General features: G+C 36.0%; 2 protein-coding genes across 4 annotated transcripts in view; both read right to left on the bottom strand.

The window, feature by feature from the left end:
* Positions 1-103: 103 nt before the first annotated feature.
* Positions 104-19,523, bottom strand: gnb4a (guanine nucleotide binding protein (G protein), beta polypeptide 4a). Of its 2 annotated transcripts, none has more exons than XM_073848922.1 (10): positions 19,397-19,523; positions 17,732-17,840; positions 16,345-16,383; positions 15,793-15,899; positions 15,340-15,403; positions 14,670-14,832; positions 14,501-14,567; positions 6,287-6,488; positions 5,937-6,153; positions 104-4,229 (listed from the first exon to the last, which is right to left on the bottom strand). In XM_073848922.1, the coding sequence occupies exons 2-10, from the start codon at positions 17,786-17,788 to the stop codon at positions 4,123-4,125; spliced, it is 1,023 nt and encodes a 340-aa protein (XP_073705023.1). In that variant the 5' UTR covers positions 17,789-17,840; positions 19,397-19,523; the 3' UTR covers positions 104-4,122. The 2 variants fall into 2 exon arrangements, with proteins under 2 accessions (XP_073705023.1, XP_073705022.1); XM_073848921.1 differs by having other exon boundaries at positions 19,366-19,518.
* A 2,057-nt stretch (positions 19,524-21,580) lies between these two features.
* The window catches only part of pex5lb (peroxisomal biogenesis factor 5-like b), a 58,001-nt gene continuing 54,731 nt past the window's right edge, over positions 21,581-24,850 (bottom strand). For both annotated transcript variants that reach the window (XM_073848463.1, XM_073848462.1), the window contains 2 exons: positions 23,657-23,814; positions 21,581-23,508 (listed from right to left, as the gene is read on the bottom strand). In XM_073848463.1, the coding sequence (XP_073704564.1) occupies positions 23,319-23,508; positions 23,657-23,814 (348 nt within the window). In that variant the 3' untranslated portion in view covers positions 21,581-23,318. The remainder of the gene's footprint in view (positions 23,509-23,656; positions 23,815-24,850) is intronic.

Below are 24,850 nucleotides of genomic sequence, written 5' to 3' on the forward strand. Positions count from 1 at the left end.
ATGTCTGCTGGTTTTGTCCATTACATACACACACACACACACACACACACACACACACACACATACCAGTGAGGGACATCGCAGAACTTGTAAAAAAAAATTATAATAATAAATAAATAAATAAAAAATAATAATAATAATCTGGTTTTTGATCAAATAGTTACGGTATATGCAGGACCATCCAGATATTTGTGTCCATTACATCAGTAAGGATCATTTATTTTGCACCACAAACAGAATATCCATAAGGGAGTAGATCTATCGCTATATATAAAATACATCAAAACCACTTTGAATCACGCACACTTGCTTTTTGGTAAACTGCAGTTTGTTTGAAGGTTGGGGACAGAAAGTTATGCTTAAAAGATTGCACTTGGTTTATAAATGAAAATAAATAAATAAAAAAGATCCTACTGTGCCTGAATTTTAAAACACAGCGAACACACAACACTTTAAGGTGGTATACTGAATCGAATTAAATCTGTGATCATGCTAGAGCCAATACTGCATTTCTTCTGATTCACCTTCATTTTTAGAGATGAAGGCAGGGTATTTCTTTGTAGTATAGTGTAGTACTGCTGCCATAAAGAAACCTGCCTTGTCAGCATAACCACCTCAGTAAAAACAACCATGGTTTAGCTTAGATTCAGAAAAATTAAGCTCTCACTCACTTCCTCTAACAAGAAGTAGCGCCAGCACATGTGGAAAACAAATTGCGAGGGAAACCTTTTTCCAAAAATATAAATATTCAGGGCTCATGTCATAAGTTATGTACCGAGAGCCTGCTGCAAATAAAAAAAAAAAGTGATTGCAAAGATCTGGATAATAACAGAAGATGCATCATTTAATATCATAGTTCTAAAACTACAGATTTACAATCATTTTCACAGTTGGTAACTACTAGCACACTGATTCAGATCTCAAGTTGTATAAAGGCCATGCATGAGTTTTTACACCATTAAGGTTTTTGTAAACTGTTAAGGTAGCAAGCTGTTTTCTTCAGAGTCAGTGGATTGTGGTATTGCTAGCAAAGTGTTTGATCTTATCCATAGGATAAGGCTCAGTAAGCTAGCTGAAATATCCATAGGATATTATGTTGCTTGCTCCTTATGGTCATATTCATGTACTTTATGGACTAACTGGCAAATCTAATGAACGCTTCTGAAATGAATGTTCCGAATTTAATACAAGTTAAGGTCAATCGTCTATACACACACACACAAAGCAACAATCATTGATAAATGAGGACATTTACAACATAATTAAATAAACCAATGCAATAAACATTGAAATTCCATTAATGATGGTAATGACAAATCCCAAATAATACAAACATAACTGCCAAATTTACATGTGCACATATTCTGCACACCGTTTACTTCAATTCAGGGGTAACCAGACTTGGTCCTGAAGGTCCAATGTCCTCCCAATTAAACACACCTGAACCTCTAATCAAGGTCTTACTAGGTAAACTTAAAACTTCCAGGCAGGCGTGTTGAGGCAAGTTGGAGCTAAACTCTGCAGGACACCAGCCCTCGAGGGCCAAGTTTGGTGACCCCTGCTTTAATTGCAATTACATTGCTGACTGAGACCGGTATTAAACTTGTATTGAGACTGGAACATTCTTTCAAGTCAATTAAAGGACTATAAGGCCATATGTGACCCTGGACCACAAAATCAGTCATAAGTGTCAACTTTTTTAAATTAAGATTTATACATCATCTGAAAGCTTTATACTGATGTAAATTAAGATAGGACAATATTTGGCTGAGATACCTGAATATCTGTAGGGTACAAAAAAAAATCTAAATATTGAGGAAATTGCCTTTAAAGTTCTTAGCTATGCATGTTACTAATCAAAAATTAAGTTTTGATATATTTATGGTTGGAATATCCCTAAGGTGAATGCTACTTAAGACTGTTTTGTGGTCCAGGGTCACATACTTTGAGGATATTTGGATATAGGTTTTACTAAATCAGTACAGGTTAAAACACTTTTTGACTTCATCGCACTATGCAAAGTTCTTCATATACCTTAACTGCCGTACACACAAAACAGGAGGATCTTAACTTCCACATTTGTTGGATGCCTTTTCATATCAGAAATAACTGCATGATTCAAAAGAAGTATTGAAACAATTTTACCTAATGAACAGTAATATCATAAATTAAACAACTTAAATGGAAACACAAAACAATACAGAATACTGAATGCAATCTGGTATTGTAAATAGATGATTCATTTTGAGAGTATCCTTAATATGTCAGAAACTTATTTGGAAAAAAAAAAATACCTAAAACTAAACCACAATGAAAAAGCATAAACTTTGTACAGATTTGTACATGCTCAAAGCCAGTCTGTACGTTTATTCATACTGATTGGCACAAAATTAAGGTGATTACTGATAGTTCAAGTGAAATATGATTTAGTTTAAGGCTTGCTTTTTTGTTGTTGTTTTACAGAAACCTTCAATACTCACATTTGTGACTAAATACGCACAGTGTAGCTTGTGGTCCATGACAGTTTTTCCAGCTTTTTTTCTCACAGAGCTGAAGCACATTAATTCAAATACGTGCAGAAACACCAGTGTGCGTGGTCTCACAATGACTATTTTCTAGTGCAAAAGCATACAGTCCTAGATAGGTCTTCATCTCAGAAGGGCAGGTGTTCATAGTGTGTGTAGAAAGGCAGACAATGTCAGAGTGGCAGTGACCAAGGCCTCTTGTTAGGTATCAGGTAGCACTTCCAGCCTGCTCACAAATGGCAAACTCTCACAGAGCATCAAGGCCATGCTTGGTGTTTGGATTAAAACAAAAGACCTATCCTTAAACTTTCCAGAAACAGTTCTGCTTAAAATGTCATCACTTACTCACCTTCAAGTTATTCCAAACCCATATGACTTTTTTGTGCTTCCACACATGTAAAAGCAACATGAAAGTGGCCCATATGATATGTCCATATCTCATGAAGACATACAACAGCTTTTTGTGAAAAACAGTCGTAATTCATTGATAACTGTGACATATGCAATATGTCTCCTGGAGTGTTAATGAATTGGTTCGTTCTGCCCACTCAATCTGGATGGAGTGGTTACATTTAGATTACCAACTTAAATGTTTGTTTTTCACTGATTTGTACATCTTCAGATGACTTAAAATGTAGAGGGAAATAATCTGGAATACTTTCATATAGGTTTTAAGGGCTTTTGTATCCATTAAGCATAAATGCATCAGTACTCATTTGTTGTGATTTATTGGAAAACAAAGAACAGCAGAGTCTTGAGAATTGTTCTTCTGATTTCAATAGAAAAAAGTCATACAGGCCTGGAACAACTTGAAGGTGAGTGAATAACAACAAATTACACTTGTGGGTGAACAATCCCTTTAAATGTATCGAACAAGTCCAGCCGATTGAATATGGAAACCAGAAAATCTCAGATAGTATAAGTGATAGTAAAGATGGACAGGCTGATGGTAAATCCTTCTGTGCAGTCTACAATCTAATGCACTGAAACTGTCAAGTGTAGAGGATGGCTAACACAAGCTCAGTGGCATCAGTGTTTCTCTCACAACTACACGCTACCAAGCTGAGCCTGAACCATTTATGACAGATCCAACACTGACGCTACCTGATGCAAACTAAAATAAGGTCAATGGTCAAACAGTGATGGCCTACAATACTGTGACAGCCTAAATTCTTAGTTCATTACATTAGCAACTGTGTCTGGCAAATAGCACTGTGATTGGGGACAAAGGAAAAAAAAAAGCAGGAAAAGAAAACAGGGACAGTCTAGACACCCATCACAAGTATCCACACACCAGAACATCTAAACACTGTCAGAAGTGCATATGTTATACGTACAAGCACAAAGAATGGCGGATATACTGTACACGACACAGTCTGTCTCCCACCTCAAGTCAGGTGTGAAGTCGAAAGACCGTTGTCCTCACCTCTTTGACTGACTGCAGGATGGTGGGATAATGCGGTCTAAGAAAGAGAGAAGATGAAGAAAACCAGGTCATCTATAAGGAGGAGATGGAGAGGGAAGGGTCCTGTGTGGCAGCAGTGCACTACAGTGATTGTGTGATTAGAAAGAGCTCCTGAAGTCCAACCAAGTGAGGTCAGTTCCATATCCTAAGGAAGCTGTCCCAAGAACCGGTGGCCACAGCCATGCCGTCACTGGTTACCCCCAAACAACTGACCCTGTTGTCATGCCCAGCTAGAACACCTTCAAACACAAGAGGAACAAAGTAGCAGAGATAAGTATCATACAAATCTTACAGCACCTATACCGTCAAAAGCGGAACGAAAGAGTCATTTGAAGCATGCCACACGGACCGTTTATCTGCTCGGCTCAAAGTTCAAACAGCGTGGCGATAGTTCACTAGAGCAGATGAGTTTACTTGGGAGCACTAAACAGCGCTGTGAGATATAGTGTGAAGTGCTTGAATTGAGCGAAGAACACAAATGACAGCCAGATGACACAGCGCTGACAAACAGGAAAAAACACTGCGCAAACAATACAGCCAGAAGGCTTTTTAATCTACCGGTTAAATCACTACCATTTACCATATATTTACTGTAGTAACATTAAATACACAGTGGTATTGTAGGAGAAATATGGGTATTTGTATCGAATAAATCATCTTAACTTAAGCTACTACTATCAAATGTGCATATCTAAGAGACTAAAAAGTAATATTATCAGGCAACACAGACATATTTCTTGTTTTGAAACAATATCACTCAGTAGAACATGCAGAAACTAATAAATACATTTTTCTATTAAAATATTTATTTTGTTAAGGAAAATTAACAGTTTGGTTTCTATAAAAGCTAATTTCTGCCACTGAATAAAAAATAAAAAGAGCAAATTGCGACTTTTTATCTCACAATTCTGCTTTTTTTTTCAGAATTTTGAGTTTACATCTTGCAATTCTGACTTTTTTCTCACAACAATTGCTATAAAGTCAGTTATAAAGTCAGAATTGCAGGATATAAACTCAAAATTGTGAGAAATAAAGTCAGAATTGTGAGATGCAAACTCGCAATTCTGACTTTTCTTCTCGCAACTGCAATTCAGACATTTTTTATAGACAATTGCGAGTTATAAAGTCCAGTTCTGAGGAGAAAAAAAAATAAAATACAGATATGTCTACAGAATTGAGAGTTTATATCTTACAATTCTGATGTAATAACTTTCAATTGTGAGTTTATCACACACAATTCTTACTTAACTTGCAATTGTGAGTTATATCCCACAATTCTCAGAAAAGAAGTCAGAATTGCGATTTTGTATCACGAAATTCTGAAAAAAAAAAAAGTCAGAATTGTGAGAAGTCGCAATAACTTTTTTTTTTTTAGTGGTGGATATGGCCTTCCATAGGTTTCTACAACTTTCACTTTGGAGCAAAAATCTGGCTTTAAACATTTATTGTAATAATTATCGATATCAACTGATATGAAAAAAATTGTGATCATTTTTAGCCAATTTCAAGATTAAATCTCACAATTCTGACTTTTTTTTCACAACTGTGAGATAAAAGCACAACTGTGAGTTATAAAGTGTGCTGCATATAAAGTCAGAATTGCAGGATATAAATTCAAAATTGTGAGATATAAACTCACAATTGCAAGTTATAAAGTCCAGTAATGAAGAGAAAAAAAAAGACTTAAGTCGACAGAATTGCAAGTTTATGTCTTACAATTCTGAATTTTATAACTCGCAAGTGCAAGTTCATATTATGCAATTCTGATTTATAACTCGCTATTGCGACTTTATTTCTTAGAACTGCAAGTTTATATCTCGCAATTTTGACTTTGTAACTGGAACTTATGATTTTATCTCATTTATTGTGACAATTATCAATATCAACTGATATGAAAAAAAAAGTGATAATTTTTTGCCCTAAAATGGGTCATGTGAAGTTCTGACCTGCACGCTCTCCCTTTAGGGTATCCCAAACATTGCAGTTGAAGTCATCATAGCCAGCGAGCAGCAGGCGGCCACTCTTAGAGAAGGCCACAGAGGTGATGCCACAGATAATGTTGTCATGTGAATACATCATCAGTTCCTGGTCTGCGCGAAGGTCAAACAAACGACAAGTGGCGTCATCCGAGCCTGTGGTGAACGCATTACCATTTGGGAAGAACTGAAGAAAAAAGCACAATTGAAAACGGATATGAGCATTTACAAACAATAAGTATTATGAAAGCACTGCACTGGCAATAAGTAAAGTAAACCAGTATCAGACACTGCTGAAGACTTCACTCTTGGACACTCACAATGACAGCATTAATATCAGAAACATGTCCGGTGAAAGACTGTCTGCACATTCCGTCTCGGATGTCCCACAGTTTGGAGGACGCGTCGCAGGCACCTGACACAAAAGTCCTAGAGTCTGGGCTGAGGGACAGGCTCATCACATCTCCACTGTGCCCTGTGAATGTGGTGGTCTGCTGACCAGTCTCAATGTCCCACAGAGCACTGCAAAGGAGAAAGACAGCTGGGTCATATTCAGTCCAAGATCACCAAACTGACCACTAAAACCTGAATGCAGACTTGAGAACATAGAACCATCAAAAACCTCAGAAATCATAGTGGGAGGATGGAATACAGAATACTGTAAGCTTTAAACTTCAAGAGATTCGAAAATGGGCTAGGTGACAGCTATGTGAAAATAAAAATGCTGTTTTTTCATAAAGTGATAAAGACCTTTAGAAAACTTGCTGTACTTTATATTGCCATATCTTGAAAGTACCATGAAGCACATATACTTAACTGTATTTAAGTACACTTTTGACTTTAACTTCACTACATTTAAAAAACAGATATTATACTATTTACTTGACTACATTTCTATCAAGGTCCTTGAAGTAGAAAGTCGTTACTATGTGGCAGCTTTGAAAGTCAGCAGTTCTTCTCCAAAACATTTTTTTGACAGCCTATTCACTCGTGTAAAATGTGTGAAATTATTTCCCAGCATTTTTTGAACACTGACCAGTTGCAAATGTGATATTTATTTACAACAATTCAATGATAAAAAGTTAATATTGTGGTATACATTAGACACAACTTAGCAAAATTGTGAAAATGAAAATATCACCTATATAGCCACAGAAGTTGGGCATCTCCTAACATAACACAGTGACATTAAAGTACTGCAAGAGCGATTATAGAGCATTTTTAAATGTTTGTTTTGATGTCAAATATATCTTACTTTTTTATTAAAGCAGTGCTGCTACAGTTGTGATGCAGTTGACTTGCTGCCTCTTACTGGTGGTTTTAATTCCACATTTAAAGTATCTTTTCATTTTTTAAATTTCAAATATCAGTATTTAACATTTTATGTTTTATATATAAAAAACATTATTTATGCATTTGTAACTCCAGGTTAAATGCATTCATGACCTGCATTAAACAGTATGTAAATACATCTAAATGCCACTTCAGATTAATTTTCTGTATTTCCTCTGCATTGCAAAGACAAATTTTGTTAATACTGATTTCATTTGGTTGTAAACAGCCAAAATGTCTGACTATTCTAATTTACTGATTAAATGTAAGAATTTGACTCAAAAGATAATGCACACTTTTACAAAAATGTATTTTTAAAGGTTAAAATGCCCATAAAAATCTATTTAAACTTATTGGAAAATATAAATTTTTATCAGAGTGAACTGACCACCACACAGAATATAAAGAATATCAAAAAAAATTAGGAGTCAGCTGTCCATGGTACTTAAGATACCACCACAATAACACACTTCTAATTATCATTATTGATAAAATTCTAGAAAATATTGAGATACTATATATCGCACACCCCTACAACATACAGTGGTGGTTCATTACTGAATGATTCAGCATTTTTTAATTAATCATTAAATGATTCAATGATCCATTCATAAAGATGTCTGAACAAATCGTTTGAAGGCATGACTCAATGACACATTCATTAAGGCAGTGGTTCTCAAAGTGGGGGGCGCGCCCGCCAGGGGGGGCGCATGAGTATTGCAGGGGGAGCGCGGGCCATCAGCAGAAAAATAAATAAAAACGAAACAGCCAAAGGACGTAACGAACGGGAGATGGATCGGTGTGTGAAAGAGAAAAGAAAACCATAGATGAATTTGCACAGACCCAGTCAGGTGCTGGTCATTCAAAAGCTCAATGCAGGGCTTCAAAGTAAAAATTATTTGCAACTTTGTCACATCCAGCAGAGATGTCACTGACACTGCGCTGCGCTGAACTGCGGCATTCTGGCGCCTCAGTCTCGGTATACTGTACAAATCGGCATACATTCACAAATGATAACTCAGCGGCAGAGTTCAGCTCATGCAGGGGCGTAACTTCCACTTGGGGCTTTTCAAAATCCTGTTTGTGTCCTCCCACTTTCAAATGGTTTTGTAAAAGTAATGTCTTGTATTGTAGAATGCACGCTCAGCGCCGCTGATTCGCGCGATCGTTAAAATGAAACCGAAAGTAAAACGTGCAAGCGCATTCAAAAGCAATTTTAATACCCCACGTTTACAGAGCGACTCCCCAATGCACGCAAATTAGGCTACATAACATATCTAGGCTGTTATTAGTATGTGGGCTATAATAAGTTGTATAGTTGTCTATAACTCTGTATCATGGTGGGAAAATTCGGTCTATTTGCACTTTGAATATTGAAAGAGTAGCCTACTCTGATTATGGCTGCATTTATTGCCTACACGACTAAGAAAGAACTGTGTTGTTTATTTTTGTTATTTATACTGTAGATTCTTTAAAAATGCAGTGACTGCCTCTAATTTAAATGGCTGTACTTATAATAGAGAAAATAAACATCTTGTTCATGTACTCATATTTTCATTAATTCCTGTCCCTTGCTTGAGGCGTAAAATAAATATAAAAAAGGCTTTCAGAATCAGCCCATTTGCTTGTAAAACATCTGCAATCAGAATCAGCCATGAAGAATCAAGATCGGCACATTACTAAAAATAAATTGGGTGCTCCTATATTTTTTTTTGTGCTCGAACTTTTTTAGTTTTTAGTTGGTAGCACTGTAAAAAAGTTAATTTCAAGCCCTGCTATGCCTTAGGCCAGCATGAAACCTACAAAAATTATATAAATAAATAAATAACAGAGAATTATAATAATAACAGTTATTCTCCCTGTGCTATTTTTTAATATTTCAAGTGTTGCATGTGTTTTTCTCCTGTAGCTTTTTTTTTTTTTTACTAAGAAAACATTAATTTTTCGTTAAGTTTAGTAAAATCATTTATTAGTCTTAGGTGGGATAGGTATTTTTGGGAGGGGGGGGCGCTTGCTGCCACTTTATCTTTCACTTTCATATATCTTTGCACTTTTTCCAACATTTCATATTCATATATATATATATATATATATATATATATATGACCCTGGACCACAAAACCAGTCTTAAGTCGCTGGGGTATATTTGTAGCAATAGCCAAAAATACATTGCATGGGTCAAAATTTTTGATTTTTCTTTTATGCCAAAAATCATTAAGAAATTAAGTAAAGTTCATGTTCCATGAAGATTTTTTGTAAAATTCCTACTGTAAACATATCAAAATGTAATATGCATTGTTAAGAACCTAATTTGGACAACTTTAAAGGTGATTTTCTCAGTCTTTTTGATTTTTTTGCATCCTCAGATTTCTGATTTCAAATAGATGTATCTCAGTCAAATATTGTCCTATCCTAACAAACCATACATCAATAGAAAGCTTATTTATTGAGCTTTCATATGATGTATAAATCTCAGTTTTGTCAAATTTAACCTTATGACTGGTTTTGTGGTCCAGGGTCACATACATATATATATATATATATATACAAAAACTGATTTTAAACGGCAAACTCACAACATTATTTATACTGTTTTGTTGCAATTTTGCAATGTAAATGTTTCATGCTACATTTTAGCTTTATTAAACGTGTAAATGCATATAAATGCCACCTCAGCTGCTTCTGTTTCTTCTGAAGTACCAGTACAATTTTGGAAAACAACTAGTCACAGTGGTTGGTAAGCAAAAAAGTTAATGTCAAGCCCTGAAATAATGTAAGTAAATGTTTTAATAGGTAATGACATTTGTTTGTGAATTTATGCTTGATTTATTGTACATTGGGTGGTGCTGTCCTGTTACTTCAACAACCCTCTGCCATACAACAGGGTTTCTGCAGATATGAACAAGTGAAATTTAAGACTTTAAGACCTTTTTAATACCACCTTATATGAAATTTAAGACCTAAACCTGTAATGAAATAGATATTATATTACATGCATACATGTAATATTTAATGTGTTTAATGTAAAAAGTAAACACAATTTCATGGCTGTCATAAATTAAATTTATTACTACGATATACAGTGAACTTTTCATATCAGCAGATACTATTCCACACAAAATATCCCCATAAAAGTACCACTAGAAATATCTGATGTAAAAAAAAAATTCTGAAGCAATATTTTCATCAGTGCTCTATTAGCTTTTACATCTTAAATCTGCATATTTGATTTACCTTCATTTTTTTTTACTTTTGAAATGTATGCATTACCTTTGAAATTTATTTTATGAATTTATCAATAAATTCTAAATGGCTGTTAGCAGTGAGATTACACAATTTACACTGCAAAATTAAAAGTGAGATTAATGTTTTAAATACATTTATTGATTTATAAATATATAAATTAGAAATGTTGGGTGTGGAGGCATACTTTTAAACACACTAAACTACCAGCAGGTGGCGGTAAGTCACTTCATGAGCGAGTTATTTCAACTGATTTGAGCAAAACGCTGAATCATAGCAGAACGTTGCTAGGAGAATGCTTCTGCTGCGATCCTTGTTTGGAACTATTTTCGTTGGTGAAACAGAACAAAACAGTGAAAATATTTTGTCTAATATGTAAGTAACTACTTGACTAACTACTTGTTTATTGAGCTAAAATTAATGTAACATTTGTAATTGTGAGAATATTCAGCAAAAAGCTCACTTGGTATATTACTGAACTATATCATGTTATAAATAAACTATACATTTTAAATTTTTACCTCAGTGTGTTTCTTTAGAGTGCTGTTACATTCATTAGTTTTAAAGTATGTCACAAATATACCAGAAATACACTATCCATTATCAATTTCTGTTTACGTTGAATGTATTAAAATATGAATCTTTCTTGCCTTTCGATGCTTCGCTAACGTTAGTTGTTTTTGTCACTTCAGTTTTAATCAGGCGGTTTGTTCGGTCCGGCAAGGAAAAAACATTTTTTTTTAAAGTATCTCCAAGGCTGGCGGTCAGCTAGCTCGACCTATATTTATTATTATTATTGAGAACATTATATACAGAAAAAGGTAGTTTGACCTGTATTCTGCTACTGCGATTCTGTCTGAAGACGCAGTAACTTCCACAGGGGGAGAAAAAAATCTACAGGTGTTAGCAACTGGCCTTAGCCAAGCCCTATATTCAGTTTTTTCAAGCTAAGTATTGCTAAACTTGCACTTCCCCAAAGCTAAATCCATTTTACTTCTGCGGTACAATCCGAGAGAGACTCGCGCCAATAACAGAAAGCTGATTGGCTATTGCATGTTGGTCTCATTTGTAGTTTAAATACAGCAAATTATATTTGGAATAGTGAAATAAAGAACTACAACACCACGGAAACAACAAAAAGAGAATTTAAATGAGCTTTAGAGGTAGCGTTACATGGACATCGGAAAAATAAGACCTGTGTGAAATTATTTAAGACCTAGAACAGCGAATTTAAGACTTTAAGGCCTAAAATTTAGATTTTTAAATTTTAGACTTAAGACTTTTTAAGACCCCGCGGAAACCCTGATACAAGTAAATTTCATGCTAAGGCAACTAAGGACACATTTCAAAGGGCACTGACTGCACCCTTGATGGGAAGGGGACACCATTGTAGGAACATTCCAGACCAAAGATAAAAAAAATTAAGAAAGAAGTCCCTTGGCCAAGGGAACAGTGTTGTTTTCGTCAACGATGACGAAATCATTTCGTTGACGCCACTTTTTTTCATGACGATAATGAGACGATGACGAGATAAAAATGGCTCATTGATGACTAAAACATGACGAGATGTGTGTGAGTTTTCGTTGACGAGACGAGAATAGACTAAAATGTTAGTGGGTGGTCCGTCAGACGTTTAAAATGCATGACATTTCTGCTTATTGTGCATGCCAATTAAAACCGAAAAAGTATCTGCCGCTATGGCAAGCCGTTTTAGTAGGGGTGTGACGAGACACTTATCTCACGAGACGAGACGAGACGAGATTTTGGGTTCACGAGAACGAGACGAGACGAGATTTAACTTTTTTAAAATAAATCCTCAATGATGAAATATATAGGGGACAATAGTATTTTATTCAACAAAAAACACAAAATGCAAAAAAAATTAAATAAATGTAGGTGCATTTTGATATGAACTTGTACTTTATGAAATTAAACTTATATTTTAATGAATTATATGCAGTAATAAAAATGCTGCATGATTCTGGGTAAACTGAAAAACAATTGTCTTTTATAAACTGGAGATCACGATTCTGAAGAAAAAAATGATTTAATGAAAATTAAACAAAATTACATAATTTACTAGTGGTTCTGAAATAATGTTCATTGCTTAAGTCTGAAAAAAAAATGAAGGAGCCCGTGTCTCAATTAATAAAGACTTTCACTATTGGAATCTCTTGAATGTTTAATTCAATGAAAAATACTTTTTTTAAACGTGCAGTTGTCGCCCTCTCCTGGTGAAGAGAATAAACGTTTCTCTACATACGTGTTATATTTTCGTTTTTGATCGCTACTGTAGACAATAAGTGTTTATATCCAAACTATAAGCTTTTATCCCAGTACTTATGTTATTTAAATGTCTGTAACAAAGACATGATGATGATTATGTGGTTAAAAAGACTGTTTGTGTTGCTTTCTGAAACCATAGCAGTAAGAATGCAGATTTGAATGTCTTCAATAACTTTCACATCGGCGTCAGTGAAGCGTGAAACAGTTGTAATAGACAATGCTGAATCGTTGTCATTCATGAATAAGATCGCATGGGTGTTTGAATAGAGATCGTGATATTTATATAACTATTAGTCATGCAGCCCTAATGTAAACACTGCAAAATGTTTTGCCATGATATCGCCACGTTCTCGCGAGACCAGTCAGATCTCGCGGGACACATCGGAGTCTCGCGAGATCTCGTGCCACGAGATCTCGTCACACCCCTACGTTTTAGCATTAAATACTCTTTGCCATACTAGTATTAGTTTAAGCATTCTATCCTTGTTTGGTTACGCTCAACACGTCACATTGTTGTCACTCAGACAGACAGACGATTAACCATGATGGCGGTCGCAAACGGTGAGAGGACCTATGGGTGTATTTCAAATATATGTCTTTTATGTCTAAAACCATTCCTTCATTATTGTAATTATCGGTGAAAATAGTCGATACGGAAGTTCACATTGTGTTGAACTATAGATCTGCTATTTTCACAACTTATAAGTGACACTGCCAAACAGCAAAATACTTAATGACCTACATTAATTTGTTAAAAGACTTTTTCCCCTTTTTTTGACTAAAACTAGACTAAAACCTTTTTGACTTTTCGTCGACTAAAACTGGACTAAAACTATCACATTTAGAATTGACTAAAATTTGACTAAAACTAATAAGCATTTTAGTCCAAAAGACTAAGACTAAGACTAAATCTAAGATGGTTGTCAAAAACAACACTGCAAGGGAACTTAATGTCTATTGTTAGCGACTGGCAAAAAAAAAATTGCGAGTTAGAGGCTTAGAGTAAGTAAAACGCAGATATTTTTTCACTCACCTACACTTGAACAGACTGAGCATTTGAGAGTTTCACTCCCTGTATACTGACAGTGTAGTAAGCACACTATTCCTATTCATATCAATGGGTGTGCAGTCTATTTGACACATCATAGACTTTAGTAAGCACCCAATTCACAGAAAGCACATGTACTGTATGTCTCTAAGATGTCTGCTAAAGAATGCTTGATCTGGGAATCATCTGTTGTGTGAAAACATCTGATAAATGCCTTAAAACAGTGGTTCTCAATTCCAGTCATTTCCAAATGCATCGCGATTCTAAGCTTAGTTTTGAACAGCAGACGGCACTGCATGCTTTAGAAACAGCCGTACTGCTTGTTTACAATTCCTTACACACAGTTGAACCTAAAATAATCATTCATAAAAACCAAAAAGGTTGAAGCGAGGGTGTTCACAGTGGGCTGTGTTTACATTACTCTTGTGAAATTACATGACTTAGCCGAACACACCAGCGCTCTTTAGCACTCTTCTTCATGACCATTTGAGTGTGCGGATTAAAAACTAGATTAGAGTGCCACCTGCTGTTAAAATCTGCACTCAGAATCGATTCCAGAGAGAATCGCGATGCATTCAGATCTCAGAATCGATCCTGCATTGATAATATATAATGATGGACTCACCATGTAGTATCTCCAGAGCTGGTGACTATCTGACTATCATCCAGAAAGCGACAACATGACAAATAACCTGATAAGAAAGAAAAAAATATATATCAGAACAGAAGCTCCAACCCATTGCATGATAAATATGCAGACGAATTATGCTAAACCTGCTGTTGACAGAGTTTACCTGTGTGTCCAGGAAGTTCTCTGGTGACTCGGACATTGCCCTCACGGGTTTTAAGGCTGTAGATTGAGCAGATGTTGTCCAGGCCTCCGCAGGCCACATAATTCCCTGAGGGAGCGTAGGCACAAGTCATCACCCACGATGACCTTAAAGGAATGGCATGAATCTGGAAAGAAACCAAACAAAAACTGTTGCACTTGCTATTCCAGTTTGTTATAAAGAATAAGACCAATGCTGAATTCAGAAACCAAATACTACTCCTATTTTTTTCTGCCATATAACAAAATATTAAAAATAGTAAGAATAGTATGCTACCACTATACTATATAGCAGGGATCCTCAAATCTTACCCTGGAGGTCCAATGCACTGCAGAGTTTAGCTCTAACCCTAATCAAACACACCTGAGAATGCTAATCAAGGTCTCTCATCATTAGAGAATCACAGGTAGGTGAGTTTCATCAGGGTTGGAGCTAAACTCTGCAGCGCATTGGACCTCCAGGGTAAGATTTGAGGAACCCTGCTATATAGTATGCAATACCATTTTAAATTTTATAATTTACATTTGCGTTTCAACAAAATTTAAGTGAACTCACTATAATGCTTTATTATTCTTAAAAGAGTAGTCATTAAATTTGTGACATTTTAGATGTATATTACTGTAGATGCACTAACCTTGTTTGTGGTGTAGCTGTCCCAAATGATGAGTTTGCCATCTTGTGAGGCACTAACTAGTAACCTTAATGTTTAAAAAAAAAAAGGGTGGAGGGTTAGAGAATATACCACTATTTATAATACACATCACAGATTTAAAATACTACACAATGGCAGATGCTTTTGACAATTAATGACAAACACTGCAAGCTATGGACACAAACTCTACCCATCTTACAATAGTGTCTCCTCCCTAAAGCATGGATGCACAGGTGGGGAAGGGGTGAATAATACAGAAAAGAGAGAAGGGAGGAAAAGTGAGGCTGGAGCAGGAGGCAGCCTACATAATCCTAGAACACCCCTGAGTTGTGAGAGGCTTGCTGTATTATTCATTGAGTGTACACTGACAGAGGTGCAGGGTTCCTCTGAGAGTGCCCATCCTCCAGCCCACTCAATCCATCTCTGTCAACTGACCTAGAATCAGTAGCCCAGTGCATTGCGTAGATTTTGGCTAAATGGCCTCGGAGTGTCCGTCTCGTTCTCATCTGGATCCTTCCAACTGAATCCAGACCAGCTGTAATCTAAACACACACAGGAATCTTAATTTGCAGTGACATTACAAAGCAAGCAAGGGACATTTCATGAATTCAGTGTGCTACTGATCACTCATGTGCGGGAAAAGGGCTGAATTAGTTGATTTGACTTGTAGTGATTATCTAAAATTAACATAGCACTGATGTACAAGGGCCAAATAGAAATAATCCAAATAGAAATTATGAAATCACCACAACCACCAGGGCGTGGGCTGTACGTTTAAATTTTGATGGAGGACTTGGCATGTAAGAGGTTGTTTAATATTTCAGCGCACTTAAGAGCATGTTCAGCATGTACGTCAGCAGCCAATTTGCATGTCTGTGCTGAGTTCAGAGAGCAGGTGAGCATAGACATGCCCTATAGTCATGGGTTAAACCGGTGCTACTCTTACAAGGAGGGGGACCCAGCAGGGATGGTGGCAGAGCTGCTTACCTGGGACAGGCTGGAGTCGCTGCATGCTTTCCTGGCATCCTGCAATGGGAACAGCAGCATGTCAGTACAGCCATTCTACTGAAGCGGACGGAGGAAACACATATAATTTCCTGGCACTCAGATCCACATGAAACTTGTTTCAAATAAAAATGAAAAGAACAGAAAGTTGAAAACTATTCCAATAAACAAAACTGATATACAGTAGGTAAACACCCATTAATGGCTGCTAGGGGTGGGCGATATGATTAAAATCTTGCATCATGATGACAGTCATTTTATTTCACATTAAGGGTATATAATCACAATATAGTTGTATATTTTCCATTAAGTAAGGTATTTATGATTTTAAAATTTAATGACATTGAAATTTCCAAATGCTCATCATCAACTCCATTATCACACTTAAGTAAAAAAAAAAAAAAAAAAAAAAAAAATCTTACTGAAGACAAGTAAATAGCCAACGATAAAATAAAAATATAAATAAAAAACCAATTACTAGCAACAGCACAAAAAATACTTTAACAATTACATATTTTAAAGTAGTCTTTACTAAATGAAGAAAAAAAACTTTTGAAATTAACTATCAATGGGCCCATTTACACCGGGTCACTTCATGCGTTTTCTCTGATCGGTTATCTACCTTAGTTGTTAAAATGTTTTCCATTTAATAAATGTGTCTTTGCAAAACGGATATAAATCCAGTCTTCAATTCCTGTGCTATATTTAAATTTAACAGAGTTCACGTCAACAAAAGCAACAGATAAGCGCTGCATTTTATTAATTATCAGCTAATTTCAAAATCAAAGCACTGTCATATCTGACTATAACATGCTATATAGCCTAAATGCTCTTACACATGTATTATTTTAATATTTTGGAAGGAGTAACATTTGCGTATGTGGTTTCAACAACCAGGTGGATTTACACTTGTCCAGTTTCATCTGGAATGTGGCCCAGACAACCTCCTGAAGTTGTTTGAGCGACTGGATTGAAATACGTCTCAAAAGTGTTTCGGAGGGCATTTATTTACACTTGCTCTTTTCATGATCGGACAGCTATTGCATCAGAGAAAACGCATGAAGTGACCAGGTGTAAACAGGCCCAATATGTATGTTGTGTGAATTAGCACAGCTCAAAGTATTTTGATGCTCCTCCTTCAATCAAATCTGATGGCTCCTGGGTCATTTCCACATTTCACACGCCCCAAACTGAGGACTTTTCCAGTTTTTCAGTCATAATCATGACTTTGTGGTGGTGTTCCGGTGTGACCAACTCATAAAAACAATATTTCCAACATGACTTGAACGAGTTACAAAATGAGCCAACAGATTTGACTGAAGGTGCGGCAAAGTCCTTTGAGCTGACCAGAAAGGGCATCAGTTCTTACTCTGATCTGATTGCGCAGCTGCTCTGCCTCCTGCCGCAACTGCTCCAGCTCACTCATGGTCCTCCAAACGTTTCACTCCCTTCCCAGGTTTGATAATACTGACAAAGACCTGCAACGCATACACAAGCACCAAGTCACGTTAAGTAGTCAATAAAGGACTGCCTTATAACAGAGCATTCATGCTGGATTAATAATTAAAGACACTCATGCAAACAACTTCAATATATTCATCTGAATGTCATGTCAGAGGTCCCACAGACCTAGAAAGACAGCCCTTTTGGATAAAGTTCATGAAGAACATAGAAAGTGCTCCAGTAGCATCAATGTTTTTACTAAACTGAATAGAAGTAGGAGCTGTATCATATCATTCAGTAGAGGAGCCAAACGCTCCAGTTACTGCACTGCCAACTGAGAGCTGGGCACGCTGTGCTCCTTTGTTTAATGAGGGGCAGCACTGCTTGGCACTTGGCAATGGCTATTAGTTGATTTCCCCCAAAATATAGCTAACACCACCTCAATAAAAAGACTAATTACAATGTTTAAAACATTAAGAGGTTATATGCGGTCTGATACTCAGCAGGCTGCAAGGTAGTGCAACTGTAATATCAATACTATTGCTACTTATTACTACTTATCAATAATATTAGACTTTTTAGACTTTAAAATTACCATGTTTTACATGAGTCAATTAACCCTACCTACAGCTTTCAGGCTTGTATCAGCCTAAAAGCAAATACTGAGTAACTGAATAAAATGCACAGTGATCTGCCACACTGGTGGTTTGACACAATATGGGAATACCCCTAGATATCATTCAGGTTTATCCTGACATCTGAAAAACTATAGTTTCAGCATAAGTTCTTTTAGGGAAGCACAATAGCATGACTGCAAGCAATGCTGCTAAAACAGGAAGACTGCTGGTCCCAACCCTTGTAAACCAAATTACAGGAAAAGTAAGCAATGAACAGCGTGTATTTAAGCAAATTACTTTCCAAAATCAGATACTGTACATATTAACTGACAACATATGTATTAGGAAAAGCATACACAAAAAGCTCAGGTTGATTAAAATATTGAAGAATCTTCTCAAGTGGGAAAATGATTTCACATGTTCGAACTAGTTGGATTGACATTTTAATCCAAAATTGAATATGTACATCTGGATATTTATAATCTCATAAATCCTCTTTATCCAGATGTGTTAATCCCTCATTTAACCTGTGACATTTAGAGCCTGTTAAAACAGTCGCGATAAATGCGAAAAAATCAGTTGTAAATAAAATATCCACACAGAGACGAAAATGTTGCCGGTTAATTGTTATATTCTTGTTGGACATCGATTTAATGCGATTAAGTGCAACGTTAACATCAGCATTACACGTTACATTTCACATTATTTCAAGGTAGCCAACTGTTTTGACAACAGATTCAATACCACATGTTGCACTACACAGAAACCTACCTATAAGACACTATGTAAGCGACAAAATGTATTAAAGAACCTTGTCATCCGTCAAGTTAATCACCGATTTATATTATGATTTAGTTAGTTTTGGTTAGCACACTGGCTAGCAAACGGTAACTGTATCATGTCAGTTACTCCAGACCACCACACAAACATTGACACATTTTACCTGCTGTAATAACACTACAAAATCCTCCTACCGCTTGTAAGGGTGAGCAGATAAATTTTTTCAAAATATTAACGCTCTCATTGCGTATTATTTATATCCAAAACAAGGCATCAGCCGCCAAATTTACTAGTTTTAAGGCAATTCACAGAGCGATTACCACACCCATACTGATATTGAGAGCATGGCAACAATTGGATGAAGGGGGGGTGGAATAAATATTTTAGTGTTTTTTAACAAAACATATACAGTGTATCTGTGTAAAACTGAGTATATTGTGTCTTTTATTGATTTATACTCTATATTATTATAAATCCAATGTGTTTATATCAAAATAGTTTGACATTTGTCTACGCCTACCTACTCTAGTCACCCGCGCTTGAAATGGTTCTGGCTATCAGCTTCCTCAATTATAAAAATGACTGAAGTAGTTTGATACATTTGGATAGTGTCACAGGCATTTAATTTTTAACAATATGCATTTTTAACAATATTTGAGAATACACTAGAATATATATATATATATATATATATATATATATATATATATATATATATATATATATATACACATACACTACTTTAAGTAATTATTTTAAAAAAAGCTGACCTATTAGTTGTACAATAAAGTTCTTTTTTGTTTTGTAGGCTACTTTGTCAGAAGATGTCCACTTGTTTAAAGCCACATGGTACATTGGGTGTTTGCCAATTTGCAGCTTCTCAGCTTGACTTTTTCTAACCATGAGCAATTTGTTCAAATAAAATAGAAATTAGTAAATAAAGAAATTTAAAAAGTCATTTGGAATTTAAGTTTAAATGCAATTATTATATAATGTTTATGGTCAATATACAAATATGCATCAGGCAGTAGTGACACGAATGAAGCCATTTGAGGCATGCCATGGGTTAAAAAATGCAAACTACACAATTACTACTTCACCATCTCACTCCTACTGATCTATAAGCCCTGTCTAGAGCACTTAAAAGAGTAATTAAGTTACAAAACCAGTATTAAGTGACATTTAGTATTACCTACTATGTTGAAGTCCACCAGTGAGAGGTCAGTCAGTGGAAGAACTCGGCTCCCTCTGTAGAGTTTGTGCTGTTGGGAGCACTGCCACCGGGATGAGCAGTGGGGACTTTAGTTAACAGCCAGCACATCTACACTGAGAGCTGCTAGTGGTGACAAGGTGGGGCTGGATGGGGGAGGCTGAATAGTGAAAGTGGGAAGATGAGGTCTTAAAGAGACAGTAGATGTCACTGTCTGTTCATTTGGTCAGTGTCACAGCTCAGAATATGTTAAACAGAACAATAAGGACTGTTCTGTGCATTTAATTATTTACAATTTGTTCACATTATCTGGGCGTACACACAAAAAGCAGGAATGATTCCTGAATATAGGATCACTATATAATAAAGGCCTGACAATAATGGAAAAGCTTTCCATAGAGTGCATTTTCAACACTTTCAAGTCCTTCGGTGAGTCACTAGCTGTTAGTTATGTTTATAATGACAGATAAATTTGTACTGAATTTGCTTATTAAAACACGCCCACTAGCTTGATTTTACACATCCTGTTCCACTGAATGATCTCATGATCATACATGCATTTATGTATCACATTTTATATAAGTTAGCTCATTCAAAACTGCTCAAATATCACAAAAGCAATTCAGTCAGAACAGTCAAAGTCAAATTAAAGGCTGAGAATTTCCATTCACATATCCATCCAAAGGTACTGACAGCACTAAATCGATTCCAGTTACAAAGGAAGTATTTTGAGTCACTATATATCCGAGGATATGACAGGTCATGAAACATGAACCTGCTAAGTCATCCACCTCAGATCCTCCCTGTTCCCTAAAATCCTAAAGAAATCCATAAGCTAATTAAAGCCATTCTCCTTTTCAACCACACAGCTTTATTTTCAGAGCCGTGTGGATGTAAGATGTCTAAAATTTCAACTTATGGAGAAGACAAATCTTGGATAACCCATATCAGATCTAATGCTTACAGTATTTGAGGCCATTCAAGGTTATGTCTTTATTTGTGCAATATAATATAAGGGGTTAAAGGTGACATTTGTGCCACTGCATTACTAGAGACAGAAGGAAAGCAGTGTTTAGTATGTGCCTGTGGGGGGTGCTCTGGTAACACCATTTCTAAATCATTGCCCTTAGTTTTGAAATGAAATAAAGAGATGAAATCGTATTTCAGTTCTTCTAAAATACAACTTTAATAAATTGGTTATAAATGCATCTTGAGTATATAACATGTTAATGCAGGAGAGATTCAAAGATAATAAATTATTTGTAGACATGCATACATTTTATGACTGTTCATTCCATTAAGTAAGCTATTTTACAATAAACAAATAAATAAATATATTTCCTTTTGCTATTCTACATTTTTTTGTCAGTAATTATATTCATAGTTACATAACAGCTCTGGTCATAGCAAAACTAGTGTGATTTACTACAAGACAAGTGTCATCAATGCCCGCATACTGTGCTCATACATGGCATATGATTTTAAATATTGTCATATATAGTATGTTTGTGTTGGAATTTTTGTCTGTCAAAAAAATTTATATTAATAGTAGTTACATTCACTTTAAAGGTAAAATATGGGATCATAAAGAAAGGGAAATCTGTTTTGTGTATCATACATGCAATCATTAGATTTCCCAAATTATTTGTAATTGTAGGTGCATCTAATGAAGCAACTTTATCTGTCTTGCCAAAACAAAATTGAGATTATTAATGCTATTTATAGCAGCATCTTTAAATACTGTGCCTCATTCAGTGCCCTTCATTTATCTCAGCTAACTCCTCTTACACTAACTTCACTAATAATGCATAGTGGCAAAATTATAAAGACACCAAAGATTTTTGGTAATTTTAGCCAAAACAAAACAAACAAAAAAATCAGCAATGTTGGTTTGCATAGTTATGTCTTCAAAGAAAATATTCTGTCTAATAGTATATAAAGGTGTTGAAATCATAACAGTTCTAGCACATGGCTTCTTCGCTATAGACTGTTATATCTCTATAGGCTAAAGTGATTTCAGTCAGAACTTAGCAGGCCAAACAACTGAAATACATGACCAAAATGTTGTTCATAGATTTGTGAATGTATTTAGTTTCTTTTAAACGTTTGGGCTAACGGTCCTACATTAACTCACTCACTTTCAACATGATGCTTTTGCTGTGACCTTTCATGCAGAGTCTTTGAAGTTGCTCCCCACCGAGCCCTGATCCAGAATGCCCTGGAGCACACAGCATTAAAAAGGGCTTGCTGGAAGACAGATGGCCTGGGGAACACTCTCTGCCCGCACACCTGGGCACAGATCACCCTGAAAGTCCTAAAATGAAATTCAGCTAGCATCATTTCTCACACTGCATTTGGCGTCACTGGGTTTAATAGAGGATTAACTGACTGGAAATATGGCTCAGCGAAACAACAGCGCCACCTTGTGGTGACATAAATTAATAGATTAAAAACACACAGGTTGAACAAAGGTTCCTAGAACTGGCCATGATAAATTGCTAGGTTTTTGAGAGGATTAATATTCAGTTCTAATCCACAAACTAAACAAAAATCCTCCTATATTGCCCTCCAAGGTTTGATTCATTTTTCTCAAGTTTACAAAGTTTTCAGATAAGCTTAAAAATATTACAGTAAAATATAACTAACTTCAAGAAAAAAGTGCTTTTGCTCTCACTCTCTTTGATATTTACTCATTTACTTTCAAAACCCATCACTTACCTATTCTGTTTGTGCTCTATAGAATATAAACACCCTCTTCAGTGGCCTCTGAAGAAGGCAAAGGCAGCCCGAAAATACAACAAAATTAACTGTGCACGCTCTGCATATCAAATTGACATCCATATTCATTTGCGCCCAACTTTGTGCCTTCTGTACATAACGGATAGATTCCACAGGTTCAAGTTTGATCACATGTCCATATTAAAGGCCCTCATTAGGAGGTCCAAATCTCCCACACTGGCTGCCTGGAAAAGTTCTGGCTGGTTCATGAGGGAGAGGGCAATCCGCAGAGCTGCCCAGATGTTGCTGGACATCACCTGATGACTCCTGCTCTTCCTTTGCTGGTGCAGAGCTGTCAGGAAGTTGCTCACTGCCTCCCTGCAGGAGAAAAGAAAGGTCAAACATGCTAGCATCAAAATTCAAAGTTCCTTTTTTTCAGCCTTCTGCTTTAAACCTATTTATATCCACACAAAGAAGACAAGCAGTTCTTTCCGATTAACCCTTGCTCAGTGGTTCGGATCATTACCGATGTGCCCCTAGGTTGATGCAGCTGATGCCGAGGTTGTATCTCGAACGGATGAAGCCTGGCTGGAGCTCAAGAGCTCTGGTGTAGGCCTCCACAGCCTCCTCACTGCGGTCCCCATTTGCCAGCGTGGCCCCAAGCCGATTCCACAGCAGATAGTCCTACGAAAACACACAGAAGTGGCAGAGTAAAGGGCAATCTAGGATAGGGGTTTTCCATCAGAGTCTATTAAAAGTTTCAAAGTTTAAAAACACGTTTAGAAAATTTACGTAACATAGCATCTTCATTATTTTATTTTGCATTATATAGACTGAGCAGAAATAATTATATTGTATATTATAGCACCTTTCATACAAGGAATGCAGCTCAAAGTATTTTACAATAAAAAAGCATTACTTCACATAAAACTAGAAAAAATATCATAATATAAGTTCAAAATGAACCCATTTATAATGACAAAAATGAATATCGACAAATGAAAATTAAGCCCAATTTATAAAAATACAAAAAATAACATTTTGAAATGCTACAAAAAAATCCAAAAGTTCCTCTGAGTTTCTGTGTTAGTTCCTGGTTCCTTGTTTTAAGTATGTTCCCATTTTGTTTTATCCTTGGTTACTAATTATGTTCCTCACCTCTGTCTAGTTTAGTTTCTTATTATCCTGTGCATTTAAACTGCTGAAGTATGTCAGGAAATGTCTCTTTCTCAGGTACTGTATTTGAAAAAGTACTTTGTAAAATCCAAATAAGCTTTACAGATCTTTATTGGAAAGCCTAAAACTGAACTATGGGCAGACTAGAAAGACAGCTGATCCTGTCCTGACAGCTGTCCTTGCAGCAGCAAACCACGTGTAAGAAGTGTTGAAGAACTTGCAAGTTCCTTGGTGTAAAAATGGGGTAACATCTCACAGCAATAACTGGCAAATCTGGAGCAGTCCATAAGGATGAGATAGACTGGTGGCCATACAAGATACTCACTGTGACTTTTTAAACATATTTCTATTTAAATTCATAACATCCCTGCCCCCAAATCAATGGCTATAGTGTCTATGCATGCACTACTAAATCAATGTGCATAACAGATAGCTATGATTATTTTTCAACAAGCTTAAAATTAGACAGTGCTGTTGGACAGTTCTGTGAAACCAATAGATCTCTAGCTTTTAAAATAATGATGAATAGGACCTGTTGGCTCAC

This window comes from Garra rufa, chromosome 10, assembly GCF_049309525.1.
Source record: "Garra rufa chromosome 10, GarRuf1.0, whole genome shotgun sequence".
In the NCBI taxonomy this organism is placed as follows: Eukaryota; Metazoa; Chordata; class Actinopteri; order Cypriniformes; family Cyprinidae; genus Garra; species Garra rufa.